Genomic DNA, 15,751 nt, shown 5'->3' on the forward strand with positions numbered 1-15,751 from the left:
TATTCCTTATCCGATTGTTTCAGTCGCCGCGTGGCTGGCTGGAGGAGGGAGGAGTGAGCCGCCGCTCAAAGCGTCGCTAACGGCCGCAAACAATTACGAGGGAGCGCCGAGAGAGCTCTAATTTGGCGGCTTCCTTCCTTCCGGGCCTCCCCGGAAGCGAGCTGATCTGATCGCGACTTTCCTGCGTCTGTACCGCTACAGCAAAGTTACTGTAATTAACCATTGAAATAGGGATACTTATGGAAGAAATCTAGTGACATTTGAACTGAGAAACCGACTTCTACTTACTGGGCTCGCCCCATAATAAGCATATTATGCTTCGTCGCTATTGAATAAGCTTCCTTTAACGACAACTCACGCTAAAACGGTCCGGGTCCAGGCCCCGAAGTTCGACACTTTATTTGAATAAAAAAAATATTTCATTAGCAAACGGTTTTGAAGAGTAAGCAGATAAGCGATTATTTACACTCTAAAAAATGAAGACCAACTAAGAGCAGTTTTCTCTTAGTTGCCGTTAAGTTAATTACAACAATAACGATCTTATATAAATCAAAGAAAGCTGATTACTTAAAACAATAAGTGTGTCTGTGATTGAAATAATAAAGTAGGTATGTTATTAATCCTAACAATGGTATACTTTGCATCTATTATTAACTTGTTGGCATAATTATGTAACGTAGGTTAATTCAATCCTTAACAAATTAATAAGAACAGATAAATATGTTAATAGTTATGAATATTTTAATAGTTCATTGGATTATTTTGTCTTTGTTGATTTACATAAGATTTGGTAGTTCAATCAACTAAACATATAATATTTAGAACAACGAAGATAAAACATTCAATCCTATTATGATCAAGTTATTGTATTAATTACGAAACTAATATTCCATTCTACTAAGAATTATTTGTTAAATTAATTTTCTTAATAATTAAATTAAATAATCCGTTAATCCGATCAATCAAGAGATAAGTAAGTACCCGCTCTTCGCCCCGCCCGCGCTCCTCTCAGGGCGCATGCGACCGTGCGACAGTCAGTCTCAGTAGCATGCAGTTGAGTTAAGCTCATTCAATTAATTGTTCCTCTGGAAAAACCTGGTGTATACAAAGTTGAGTGCAGTTGTGGTAGTTCGCACATTGGGCAGACTAAACGCACTATTGCCTGTAGAATTAAAGAACATATCGCTGCGGTCAAGAACAATAACGCAAGCCAGCTATTGCTCAGCGTCTCCTTGGGTCGGGTACACTGCTGGATCGAGTTGCATAGTCCCAAGGTCATTTCGACAGAACGCCACTATATACCAAGATTGGTAAGAGAAGCCATTAAAATTCACAAAAACAAAAAATTTAACTGTGAAGATGGGTTTTTAAACTGTAAAATGTGTGGAATACTGTGATTTGTTTGTCTAAAAAATAACCAGTGATATCTGAACCAAACTCGCGTAGTGATACTGTGAGTGTAGTGTGCTTGGATAGACCAACAAGTGTGAACGCGATTGGACCAACGAGTGTGAATGCGTCCAGTGGTAACGCTGAAAGGGAACTGTTTATATGAATAAATAACGTCTTATCTTATTGTAATATTTTTTTGTTTTATTCATTTACCCCCTTTTTATAAAACTTTACGGGCCTGATTTTGTTTAATTATGTTTTATCTCTTTCTTTGTTGTTATATTTTATTAACTACTTATTGAATTAAATGAGACAAAGTAAGTACAAATTGAACAAGAATGGTATTGTACTAAACAAGCTTCATAGTTGAAATGATTAAACAATTAAGATTCAAATTGAACAATATCTTAGTTCAGGCTACTAAGATGCATAAGTCGGTGTAATCATGTTCTTAGTTGAACTTATTTGGGTCAAATAGTTAATACAGTAATTCTTAATGTTAACATTTATTTACATCTTAGTTGAAATGATTAAACAATTAAGATTCAAATTGACCAATATATTAGTTCAGGCTAATAAGGTGCATAAGTCGGTGTAATCATGTTCTTAGTAGAACTTATTTGGGTCAAATAGTTAATACAGTAATTCTTCATGTTAACATTGATTTACATCTTAGTTAAAGTAACTTGTTTGTTTTAATTGGTACAGTTAAGTATCATGATAATAATTATCAAGCCCTTAGTTGATCTTGCTAAGATCAATTAGTTAGCATAATTATTTTTCGTGTAAATATTGAACAACATCTTAATTGGTTCAGTTACATAATAATAGTAATAGCAATCAGAATTACCTTGTTTGATGTATCTAAGTTCTTGTTAGGCTCGTATGGAATCAAGATGCTTGATTACGAACATCAAGATATTGATAGGGTCAACCAAATTTTTTTTAGAGTGTAGTAGGTATTTTACAGTTTTTGATGATATTTGTAATTCAGATGATTTTAGAGAAATCATTTTGAAATAAGAGCGGTCGAACTACATAGTTAGCGCCTAATATTATATGCGCCTAATATGCCTTATACCAACGAGTCGTTTTGTAAGAACCAGAACTTAGATTATAATCATTCCGCGTGCCAAGTAAAAGTAAGATGTAACCGGGGCCCTCGGCCAACAATTCCTCCAAGTGCGAGACGCTCGGTAATCGCACAGATAATGACCACTTTGATGTCAGTCGCGGGCGCGGGGGCGTCGTCGCACAACACGTCACTTCATTTCCGCCGATTAGGGAGCTCTGGGAGCAGAGGGGGGGGGGGGGGGGGGATAATGGCCGCTATTATTTTACGTTCCGGAGGGAGTTGCGGATACAATTGGCTTAATTCCCGCGAAGAGCGACAATGGAGCGCCGCGATCGAGTTAATTGGCTGGAAGAAGCGAGGCGGCAGCGGCCGTTGGCGCTGATCAACGAACAGATACCTACCTATCGATACTTTTTTCTGTGAAGTAAATATTAAAGTAAACTAACATGGTGCACCTAACTTTTTATTCAATTTACATACTTACTCATAATCGTGACCTTCATGGCTAAGTAAGCCGTGCTTAATAACATCTATTTATTTGGTGCCTGTTTACTATTAGTGTTAATTTGCAAATCTCTAAAGGCCATTTGCACCATTCACTAACCCGGGGTTAACCGGTTAATCCTGGGGTTACCTTAGTTACCAGTACAATTAGATTGTATAATGGCTTAGCACCTTAACCCCGGATTAGTGGAATGATGCAAGTGGCCCTAACTCTCTATCAAACTAGGGCTTAAATAGGTACTCGTAACGGTGCAATGAAGGTTATTATCTAATCACATATGCACATGTCGATATGTCGAAAATAAGCAATATCGGCAGGAGATTAACGAGCCAGCGAAAGAAAGATTTAGATAACTCCGCAAGCAAACAGCCTCATGATACACCTCTCAACTAAAAATGTTTAAACAACAAAAACCAAAATTGTTTTAATGCAATCATTAAATAAAGGAACAAAATCGTTTTGTTAGACAGATTTAGCACTACGAGTAGATCGAGGGGACTTAGATATTGCAAATCTTTAGTCAAACGTTAAACAATCACTTCTGGAACTTGTTTTAAAAGCTTCTTAACTTTTTTCCTGCACAATGGGTAAACCGGAATATGATTGTTTACGTTAGCGTCATGCGGCGTTATCATCTGATACCTTCCTACCTACTTCTATACATGGCTACCTCATTATAGGTACTGTTTCCAGAACTTAGTCGAACTACACCTATGATAAGGTTTATGCGGTAGGTGGTTCGAATCATCAGGCTGCCATTGACACAATGGTGCCTTAGTTTTATTTAGGTACGCAGGTGTAAATTACACACATTCTCATGCCTTAAGTAATTTCAAATGCATCGATTGATTTTAATGCATCGTAGTCAATCATAACTTCTAACATAACATCTTGAGCAGTAGGCCAGTACCTATAATGAAATTCGGGAAAGCTTGTTATTTTAACCCATCATAATGTACTATTTACCGGCTATATTTTTTATCAAAAATGCAAATGCATACATAAGTCATATTATAATTAATTATTAGTCCAATGACTTGATCAATAAATAGGCACAGTAAAGTAGGAAATGATCTCATAGGTAGGTTGGTATCTGGTGAGTGATAAGTATGTCTTCAAATGTAGTCATTCGCAAAATCCCTGTTGCTATAGGTAGGACTGTTAAGAGAGGAATGTCATAAAAAAACATAATAATGAGTTTAGAAAGTTTTGTTCAATAAAGAATCACTTATCATAGTCGTTTCAAGCGTTTTAACTTGAGTGGATACAATGGGCAGCTCGTAATGCAACGATCACAAAGGGATTAAACAGAGTTGTCAGGATTGTGAAGGATAAGAAGTGAGAGGTGGGAAACAATGGGATTGATGAAGGAGCAGGCACCGCTGGCGCGGGTTGGTAAGGTTCAACAATGTCGTAAGAATTAGTGAAGGATGAGTGAGTGAGTGGGACTTGGGAAGCCACGACGACCAGTGATCAGGCCCCTTGAGGGTACACTGGGGATGCCCGGATATGAGAGGCGGGCAGGGATCTATACAGTTCATATGGATAAATAGAAAAACATATTATGCATTATTTAAGTTCTTTCGACACTTTCAATTATTTAACATTTTTGCACGTATGTAGGTAGACCATTTCTGTAAGCAGAAGGTTGATAGAGCAGAAGGAGCGAAGCTCTTCTTTTCTAATTGTGTCTGAGCGACGTACCTGTACGTATTACCTGTCGTATTAACGATAATTTATGTATTAAGGTCAAGTGGAAAAGACCTATAACATTTTTGGATGGAATTGGAAAGACCGTCATACTGCAAGAACTTACGTATATTTGCAGGTAGGTATTAGTAATACCTACCTGACCAATATTTATTTGTCATTAAATTTTTTTTTGATGCAAAGACTTAAATCTTCAAATTATCAAGAGGGAAAAATATGTTTCGGTCAAATACCGGAAGCCTATACCTAATATAGTTCTATCTTGCTACGATAAAAGTGAATTGCACCAAAATCATACATCACGATGCCAGAAAAATATGAGTATATTTTTAGTATTTTTACACGGTTTCTTGTACACTTGCGAAACTAGTAGGTTAAGATTAGCAAATTAAGGATTGACCGATGGCCGACTTCAAAAAGTTTAGTAAGTTCAAAATAAGTTGTTTTTGCTAGTTTGCGAGCTGGCCGTAGGCTGTAACGGGTCTAGCGCGACAACGCGGCGGGGATAAGAATCCCTCGCTCCGCTCGCGCTCTCTAGCGCTCCAATCAAACGCTAGGGGCGGCGATAAGAGTAGGACAGGCAATGAGTGGCTTTAAGTGCGAGGGGGATGGGTGTGAAGGCGGGCGCGCTGTCACCACGCCGTCGTCATCAGTCAGTGACAGTTGTGTGGCGCGCGGCGTAGCCTGCGAGTGACGGTGAACGAATGGTTAAGTGTTGTCGCGAGTGAGTGAGTGTCGCCTTCGACATGTCGTCGCCGCGGCGGGCCGTCTACAGCATCGACCACATCCTGGGCCGGCGGCCGCGCGGTACCTATCGAGTGACATGACACACACCCTATACCACTTGACACTGTGGAGTGGATTATAGTAATGCCTAAGTCGTGACGAGTGGAGCCTTCAACACCAGGAGTCAATGTCACCTTAAGAGAAAAGGAGGCTAGGGATACTAACATTACACTTCTGTAATGTTCTGTAACTCTTCAGTTAGGAGCGTAAAATAGATTCCATTCAAACGAAGGGGCATACCTATTTATGATTATACATACAATCAAACGTGTAAACATATTTTCTATGGCATCAAGTCAATAGAGAAAAATGGGGATTACGTTTGTATGAAGAAGCGGTCGTCCCCTGTTAGGTATCTGAATGCTTGCAAGAAAGGCTTACCTATAATATACCCACCTGTTGGCCTTCGTGTGCCCATGATCTAGGCGTGTAAGTACCTAACGGTTTTTTATAGGTACCTAGCAGGAAGATTATGATGAGGTTGTTGAGCTTACTATGTCCAAATTTACTATCGACAGCTCATAAATAGCAGGTGTATTTCGTTATAGGTGCATACCTAAAAGGTACTGAACCTAAGTGTTTAGCATTCAAGCAATGATCTATTAAATTACATGTTATTCATAATGCATTCAGTTATTAACTGATAAAAACGTATTGTAGTGTAGGTAGGTAGGTAGTGGGGCGGAGGATGGATCAAGGAGTAGCTTCCAATATAAACGCCGCGTATACATTTTATTGTTATAAATAATGGCCTGGGTGTCGAAACCTCCAAGGCAACTGACTCTGTGCAATAATCTAATATCTTAAAACGAGCAATTCTTGTTGATTTATATATTTCGGGGATCTCGGAAACGGCTCTAACGATTTCGATGAAATTTGCTATATGGGGATAAATTGATCTACCTATGTCTGATCTCTGTGAAAATGCGCATTTTTGAGTTTTTATATGTTTTCTGAGCAAAGCTCTCCGAGATATTATTAATAAACTACTCACACGTACATACATACATACATAGGTACGAAGTCACAGGTACCTAATGAAAGGTATTGTTTTTTTAGTGGCTAGGTAATTGTCCGCTTTTTTTACACACATATAGAATTTAGTATAGAGGCGGATTGTCAAAGTACTTTTTGTAGCCACAGTAAATTTACTGTCATCTTCCGACACATGATTAAAACTTTTAGAACGCCATTTGACTTTGATCCTTGTTCTGTTTGTTCAATGTCAAAAAATGTCACCATCTACACAAGCATAGGCCAAAGTTATGGCTAAGGTACCCATATCTTTAAATGGCGCCAAGACAAATCCTGAACTCTAGTTACATCCCAAGTGAACTAGTCAGTCAATCAGTGCGGAATATTCCGATTTTTAGATGTTTGTGTCTTAATAACTGGTTGAGCTATTCACTATGTGCACTACCTAAATACTGTCATACCTATTAGATTTTTTCTCGAAATGAATTCCCAGCAAGCTTGAAATCGGTCTAAATTAGTGTAATCCGAGTTTGCTCCAGTTGTTGTGAAAGGAGTTGTGATAAAATTTTTGCTCTTTTTCAGTTTTTGTAATTCAAAAACGGTACGCACGACGGAAAACTCTCGTTGTTTCAAACATGATTAAAATTGATATCTGAGGATCCGAAAGGTACCTTAAATATGAATTCGTAGTCAAAGAGTGTAAAAAATGGCCACCACTTCGAATTTCTTTTATTTGGTTAAATCGTGTTAACGTCCGAATTTTTTTTTGTACTAGTGTCTGATCCACAACAACCTTGCTGGTAGTGACATTGATTTTTACTGTGTGTTCCTTCTACATCGCGTGGTTTTATCAATCCAAGGTAAAATGTATCTCCCAAGGCTCCCAAAATTTACCTTCTGGATCTGGAGCAAAGTCGAATTATACGCATTTAGGTCCAAATGAAGATATTAAAATGATTTCCATCTTGCTAGGAATTAATTCCTCAAAACGCTTTTTTTTATAAAATATTTTATTTACATACAATACAATACACCGTGAAATTTTAGTGGTTGTTTTCCCGCAACGAAATGATTCTGCTATCGATATACAGTCGATGTGTAATCTTTTTTTTAAATAATGTTAAGAAATGCCAGATTTATAAATGTGTCGAACGAAACTCGAAAGTGACCTTACACCAGTGGTAGCACTGCAGTAGTACCTACCTAATTCTTTTGAGTGAATGAAACAAAATAACCTAAAAAGTAGTTCCATTTATTTTTCCTTCACACATTTTACGTGCAGTTAGTTTGCAGATCCTTAAAAGTAAACATAACAAGTTAAGATCAAGCTTTTAATGATCAAAAACTTAAACAAACACTTAAACTTCCCGATACCGCAATAATTGTTCGAACTGCAATCCGCCACGTTCAACGTACGACGTACACAATTACCTCTGCCCTGTGCATGTGCTGGCGTTTGAAACTGCCCGTGGTTAAGCAGCCGCTGTGTTGCGGCGACAACTTTATTGTTCGTCCGTGTGGAACTTGGGGGTTTAAAATCCCCCGAAGACGCAGCGACTGTAAATGGTCCGGTTCCGCGTAAAGTCGCCGGGCGGCGTGGGAGTCGTAGTTAGCCCTAGCGTACAGCTGCACCATCGCGACGTACTCTAAATTAGAATATTCGTAATGTCGATCCATTTTACTACAAATAGCAGTGATGACATTGACAGGATCTGTTATCACATTAGTTTAATAAGCGAAGAGGATGTAATTATTCGATTTACCAAAGTTGACACAACGTAATGGCAATCATCAAACTAATAAAAAGGTTTTATTTCAACTGTTAATCGTGAAGGAAGAGTCTAAGTAAATTTTAATTTCAGTTGTCAAACAGTAAAGCACTCTAGCCTGTTACATAGTTTAAAAAAGTAACATGTGCTTGTTTATTTGTTTATCTGTTTACAATATCGGGAACTGTCGTCGACTTGCAGTTTTAGTGTGTTACTATTGTTTTTCGCTTGTTCGAGTTTAGGTTATTTTTTTGTATTTTTTTTTTTTGGAAAACAGTTTATTTATAAGTTTGTCTATCATAATTCGGAAGTACTACCGATAGCAAATCGCCCTGCCGCGGGAAAACAACCACTAAAATTTCACGGTGTATACAGTGGTACTACTAAACGAAATTAATAAACGCTTTTTTGGATCTAATTTGACTGGCCTATTACGCAACCTAGCATCCGCAAGGGGAAAACGTCAATTCATTACGTCTTATAAAACTACTCCAAAACTCAAAAACTACTAAACGGATATACACATGATTTTCATCTATCAATAGAGTCATTCTTGAGGAAGGTTTAGGTGTTATAACTTGTTAAGGTTTTGTTTAAATTGATTGTTATATAACGATGTTGTCGGTTAAATCACGCTGGGTAGGAGCTATAATCGAAAACGCTGCCGAATCCGTTTGAGCTATAGCAACACAATGTCTCTCTTTCATGGCTCTACAAAAAAGTCCGCGATGGTGAATGTCTATCTTTTAAACTTACTATAACCATTCTTAACTTCTAGAAAAACATCACATAATCTATGGGATATGCAAAGCTATTTATATACGGATACAGTATAAATAATTATCAAATTAAATATGTTAGTTGTATTTATTTAAGCATTTCATACAGATACAGATTACATGGTCCCTTAATATCTCAGGAGTAATCGTAAATTAAAGTTATATTTCGAGCCATATATATAACTTGTACGAAATGTTAAAGACGCTATCCTTCGTTAGTTCCCATTTTCACCACCGCAAGCTCTGCGATCGCTTTACTTACCCCCACCATTCACTTCAACGGTAGTCAATTTTATGTTTAATCGATTTTGAGTTACGTAGGGATCAAATGTGGCTCCAAATGGTTCGTGCAATAGAATAGTGTTCGCTGCATCGCCAGTTCTGTTCTTTTGTTTTGAACTTGGTTCGACACGCTGCCGTGCGTCTAGAATAGGCAGTTTTTCGTGACTTTGTCCACCTTGTTTCCAAACTTTGACCTTTTATTTTTTGTTACTTTTAAGGCCTAATTAATTTCCGGCATTTGCAGATTATAATACTACTTGTGTGCGAAAAGTCATCAAAATTTGTTTAAGTAATGTCATGCGTGATTATGTGACAAATACTTATTCAAATCTGTTTTATAATGACATAGTAATTAAGTATATTTAAATGAGAACTTACTGAATAAGCTTTACCTTGGCGCCCAACGCGGGGCCACGCGGCTACTTAGAGGTATTACATCGCTACAACAAGTGCCCATCATTGTAACTGTGAAACCAAATTACCTAATTGCATTCTGAGTGCTCTTGATATATTATTCAAGTTATGTCACACAAAGCGCTCTTTTAAAAACTTTCAAATTTGAACAACAGTAGTAGTCGTAGTAGTTTTGATTTACTCCGCATTTCCTGAGTTATTTATAAAATATGAATCAAATTACTGAAATGTTAAAGTACCTACTGGTATTTGGAACTATCCTTCATAGGTACTTACGCAAATATGCATTACAAAGCTACATCTAAAGCCTCCTGCTCAAAGCAAGTAGATCACAAGTCGTTAGGTATCATTATTTGAACGGATTGGATGCATTGAATCCATTATGATTGGGCAAATCCCCACTCGATAGCTCAATACAGAGCGCAGCGCAGCCCGAGCGGGGATCGCGGCGCGTGTGGACGTTACGGACATTTACGAGTACCCCATAGTCCTATGTCTTTCTTAGGCAAACTCACATGTTGACTAGATTTTTTTGTCTATACTGTATTTATGAGTATCAATTGTGAGATCAACTGTATAAAAAAAATCTAAAATCAGAAATAAGATTAAGGTTATGATGTCACTGGTTCTCCGTATAGCTAAATCAAAAAATAGCAGATTGATATTTATTTCGTGAAATATTGCTTACAACAATACTTGTCTACTCTGGGTGCATATTTTTTTGTGACTGACGAAAGTAGTTTTTATTGTTTAAGTTCAATACTTGCAAGGGTCTCGATCCTCGAATAATCCTACAACACAAGCCATGTTAGTTTCAGGTTTCTTATTCACTGGCAGGTCACGACGTAGCACCGGTACTAGCATCCCTACCAATGTCCAAGTTAAATGGCGATGGATAATAACACTAAGTAACAATATCGGCCATAATATAGATGCGCTGTGAGCCGCGAGCGACGACATCAAACGAACACCAGCGCGGCGAGCACAGCGAGCGGCGAGAATCTCATTACTTATTGTGTCGCCGCCAGGAGCGGAGCGCCGGCATCGTTACCGTACCGGCGCGGCGCGGCGGCGGCGCTCTAAACTAATTACAATAACGATTTATGATATTTCCCTTCGATATAAGTGCCAAAGAGAAAAACAAACACGACAGTACCAAAACATAGATAGGAATAAGATAGTGCCTACTATACCTAGACCACCGCAATCGATTCATTGATATCCTAAAATATAAATACTGCGTCGTTTCAGATAATTAAGAAAGCTTTCAAACTGGTGAACACATTGAAATTAATTATGACGGTAGCTAAGTGATTAATATTGCAGGTCCCTAACAAACACAGTAACATTATGAGCACCGATTAACGACCGTTGCTGCACAATAGTGCCCTTCGCTTTGTGCGTTAATCGCGCAACAATTACAAAGCCGCTGTAAAAATAGAATTACTACAAATAAATAGTGCTCTTACAGAGTGACGTGAAGAGATTTGTAAAAAGTGCGCTTAGGGGTGCCGCTCACATGCAACTGTGTACTCTAAAGCGTGGGGTTAGGGATGGTAATGAAGCGTACGGGGATGTAATTAGTCTGGTTGTAGTTCTCAGGGATGTAATTTGCTATTTATTCGGCGTAGCCGCCGTGATGCTCCCAGTTCAACTTCAATACTTTAATAATGCCTGATATTTTATTTCGATTACAATTATATTTTAATATCAGTTCAGTAGTTGCTAATTATATTGCTCGTTACATGACATTATTATCTTATTTTTTTCGTTGGTATTGGTTTTTGTGTCATTAGTTCGCTGTTTCTAAAGAGTTGTGGAGCCACTTTCATTGTCTTTAACTTTATCTTGTCTCTAAGGCTCATACATACCTACACCGTTTGTATTTTGTTTTTCTGATACCTATAATACAGAAACTTGCTAGCTATAGGGGAATACATGCCATCATATTCTCGTACCAGAGACCTGGGACTGAAGATACTTTTATAGGTATTTCAGTGTGTGTATGGCTGTATGGCCCAGATAACGTAAACCATGACCAAGCGACGTTTGACGTATCGTGTTGATCTCCCATTGATGTGGGAAAATTTATAAGTTAATAATCATAATCATTTATTCGATGCAATCCATGGTGTTTATAAAGGTGTTTAAGTTTCATTCAGTACAGCATGGACCCTACAAGGGCGTGGCAACATATTATACGTAAAAAAAGTAAGATATTTAAACATTCATACATTATATAACTATTTATAATTTGTCAAGCTATTTCCGTCAGTAGAGAAAAGCGGTAAATTTGGAAAAATGTAGGCGCGAGGAGTTCGCATCCCAAAAAAGGTTTAAATTTCTTGCCTTTTTCTACTGACAAACTTGTTTGACTGTCTATATTTATTATTTTAGGTAATTAAACTAATTAAATAGGTCACAATATGCTATAGTCCATGTTATTACACATGACTTACTTTACTATTTAATTGTCCATAAACTCTTGCAAAGTGTATGGGCATTTGGTTAAAAGGTAAGTCTTGAGCTTATTATATACTGAGGGATGTGGTTATATATTCGAATGGACATTGAGTAAGGGCCTTTGTTGAAGAAATGTAGGTTAGCGGGAACTGCTTGTACAAGTTTATTGCGGATACGTAAGTTATGTAGTTGTGGTATGGGATTTTGGGGTTTTACAAATAAGCTCTCGTGTTTTCGCACAAATTTGCAGGTTTCTATGATGTATAAGGATGTAAGGGTGAGAATATTTAATTTCGTAAAATGTGGTCTACAACTTTCCTCATTACTTATCTTGGTTAGAACTCGTATGCATCTTTTTTGTAGTAAAAATAGGTCTTTAGCGTTTACACTATTGCCCCACAAAATGATACCATATTGCAGCCATGACTGGGCAAAAGCATGATAAGCACATACAGCAGTTTTTAAGTTGGTATTTATTAATATTTGTTTGAGAGCATAAGCAAATCTGGATAATTTAACAGAGATTTTATCAACATGGGCTTTCCAGTTAAAGTTTTCGTCAATGCTCAAGCCAAGTAGTGGGCAAGTGCTGGTAAGTTCTAGATTTTGTGATAGGTATGAATAATTTATTTCTAGGGCCAATCTTTGGTAGGGTCTAAACTGTATTAAGTTCGTTTTCTGCAGATTTATAATTAGATTATGATCTTCAAGCCAAGGTAAAATTTAGCCAAGTTCTCGAATACACAAGTACAATGTCAAAATTTTACATTAGCAATCCATAGTTAGGTGACAACTAAACCAAATCGAACCACCCCGAATTCAGAGTTGAGTTTTGGCTGTACAGTGGCGTTCAAAAGTGCATGGACAGATGTCGACCGTAATGCCTTAATACTAGTATGTATGTAAACACTTTATTGTACATAAGACAGGTTAAATTACAATGGAACAAAAAATATATATAATGTACAAAGGCGAACTTATCCCTATAAGGGATCTCTTCCAGTCAACCTTTGAGCAATTGAGAGTAAATTAAAACAAACTAAACTAAACTAGAGTAAACTAGTTACGGTTGAAACATCTCCATGCACTTACCACACCATACCTACACACCACACCTTACTACACCTATTGTGGTATACTTACCTTGTACCACATGATATTATCGAATCGACACTTGATAGAATCAACATACAATAAAATCAACTGTTGATTTGACGTGGATGCGAAATCTGACAGTTGTACATGTCCAATTGGGCCCCGTGTACCTAGTCGTTCCGTTCGGGACGATCGAGAGCGGTGGGAAATCGTGCACGGAGCCGGGACTCGTCGGGACCGTGTTTACTCGATGTCGAACATTGTTTGCGCATTAAGCGGGCTTACATGTTAAGCCCAGATAGTTCACATTTAATTTAATACCGTTACTATTAAATTGTATTTATTGTAATTTATTTACATGGATTGTTCTCCCCTCAGTAAAAAGTGGAGAGGCGCTTAACGGCGAGTGTGTGCTCTTTTAAGTTGGCGATCAATACGCATTGTACGCGATCGTTGACTGCTTTTGTGTTGGGCGCATTTGTTGATCTTGTCAGTCATGATCACGGCGGCTCGGCACGGGGTCGGTGCTCGGGGGTCACATTCAAAACTAGACGCCCCTCATTCTAACTAACGAGGTCAAGAAAAATATACTTCCGTCTGTTACTTGAGCGATACCTTAATCCCTGAGCTGAGCATTCAAATCTGTTTCCTGACATAAAATGAATTAAGATCTATTTACTAATTTGGACATTAAATACTCTTTAAATACTCTAAAATTTCATCCCAGAGTTGCTCAGTAAGTTAACACTTTTGGGAAAATAATCATCTTTTTAGCCATAACAAACTTTTCTATTCTAAAATATGTAAGTACTTTTTTAAAGCACATAAACGCGGTTTCTGCTTTTGGATGTAACAGCACTAACAGCCTCGTAACTAACGGAGTCGTTCAAGTAGCAGTGTAGGTAGTATCGGGCTGGCTGGAGAATAAATCGAATTTTCTTTCTTCCAGCTTTCGGCCGGCGACTTTCAACAATAGTCTTTGAAAACTTCTATTGTCAATATCGCTTTCACAAATACTAACGTTTCCGTTATACCAACACTATTATTGTGTTCATTACAAAAATTGATTTTGAACTCCCTTTGTATTTGTGGTTGCTCGATTCTCAAATTATCTTGGCTCCACTCACGTCCACTACAATTCACACACGCACACTAACACACTTAGCTTTTTCTTGTATTACAAATTTAATATCACACTCCCAACTCAATCCCCTTCCATCCACAGAGCACGTGGAGCTAAAGACCGAGAGTCGAGCCCACACGCCGTCCGACTCGGAACTGGAGCTCGAGCACGAGCACGAGCACGAGCACGAGCGCGAGCACGAGCACGAGCGCGAGCACGAGCACGAGCACGAGCATGAACGGGAGCAAGACTCGGCTCGGGAGCCGCTGGATTTGGACTCATTAGATACCGGACGACCGAGAAAGGTAATTTGCTACCGACGCATGAGTACCTCTATTGCTGATCCAGATAGTATTATACCAGCATGTTTCATAATTATGCAGCTAGTATAAAAGTTTATATGTATATAAGAAAATTTACCATTGGTGCAGCAAATATAGAAAGTCAACTTAAACGAACAATGCCATATGATCCTGCTCCTGCATTTATGCTAGGGACCCACTGATTAACAGTCCGCTGGACGGTATCGGCCTATCAGTTAGAACAAAATTTTGATAGTTTCGAACCACTGACAGGCCGATACCGTCCGGCGGACTGTTAATCAGTGGGCCCCTTTAGGCAGTATTTTCTTAAATAACTCGATAATATCACATTATAAATTATTATGTACATATAAGTTATTCAGTAATAGTAAATTAAAATCATTACAATAAATTCAATAGTAATTAATCTAGTGCATTCGCGAAAAATTCATTAATTGTGTAGTACGGTCTATTAGTAAAATAGTCTTTAGCTTTTTTGTTAAATATTCTAAAATCTTTACAATTTTTTATGTCCTGAGTTAACTTGTTAAAAATTTTAATTACCCTGTTATTGAATGAATGAATGAATGAATGAAAAACATTTATTTTCAGGCAACTATTGGCCCATAGATAAATACCTTAAAACTAGCATACATATTAATACAAAATATATCTTAAAACTAAAAACAAAATTATGGCTGCGATGCAGTTCGCAACCCCGCAGTGTCAGGGAGCCGGCCGCGGAACCGCCGGAACTTGACACCCTTCGGCCAAAACTCCTCCTTGGTGAATGAATGAGAATGATCAGTGTTATAGTATAATACTTTATTTATATAGCATGTGAGTAATGTGTGTATTCTTAAGCAGGTGCGCCGCAGCCGGACCACGTTCACCACCTACCAGCTGCACGAGCTGGAGCGCGCCTTCGACGCCACACAGTACCCCGACGTGTTCACGAGAGAGGAGCTGGCTCTCAGGCTAGAGCTCAGCGAAGCGCGTGTTCAGGTACATTACACTCCTCCACTCAAGCAGGTGCGCCGCAGCCGGACCACGTTCACCACCTACCAGCTGCACGAGCTGG

General features: G+C 38.2%; 1 protein-coding gene across 1 annotated transcript; it reads left to right on the plus strand.

Moving 5' to 3' along the window:
* Positions 1 to 5,428: 5,428 nt before the first annotated feature.
* Positions 5,429 to 15,675, plus strand: LOC134679527 (aristaless homeobox protein-like; the record flags this gene model as incomplete). Its single annotated transcript, XM_063538482.1, has 3 exons — positions 5,429 to 5,489; positions 14,471 to 14,673; positions 15,535 to 15,675. Coding segments are annotated over exons 1-3 (405 nt in total), but the record flags the coding sequence as incomplete, so codon positions are not given.
* Between the last annotated feature and the right edge of the window lie 76 nt (positions 15,676 to 15,751).

Source organism: Cydia fagiglandana, unplaced genomic scaffold (genome assembly GCF_963556715.1).
Source record: "Cydia fagiglandana unplaced genomic scaffold, ilCydFagi1.1 SCAFFOLD_36, whole genome shotgun sequence".
In the NCBI taxonomy this organism is placed as follows: domain Eukaryota; kingdom Metazoa; phylum Arthropoda; class Insecta; order Lepidoptera; family Tortricidae; genus Cydia; species Cydia fagiglandana.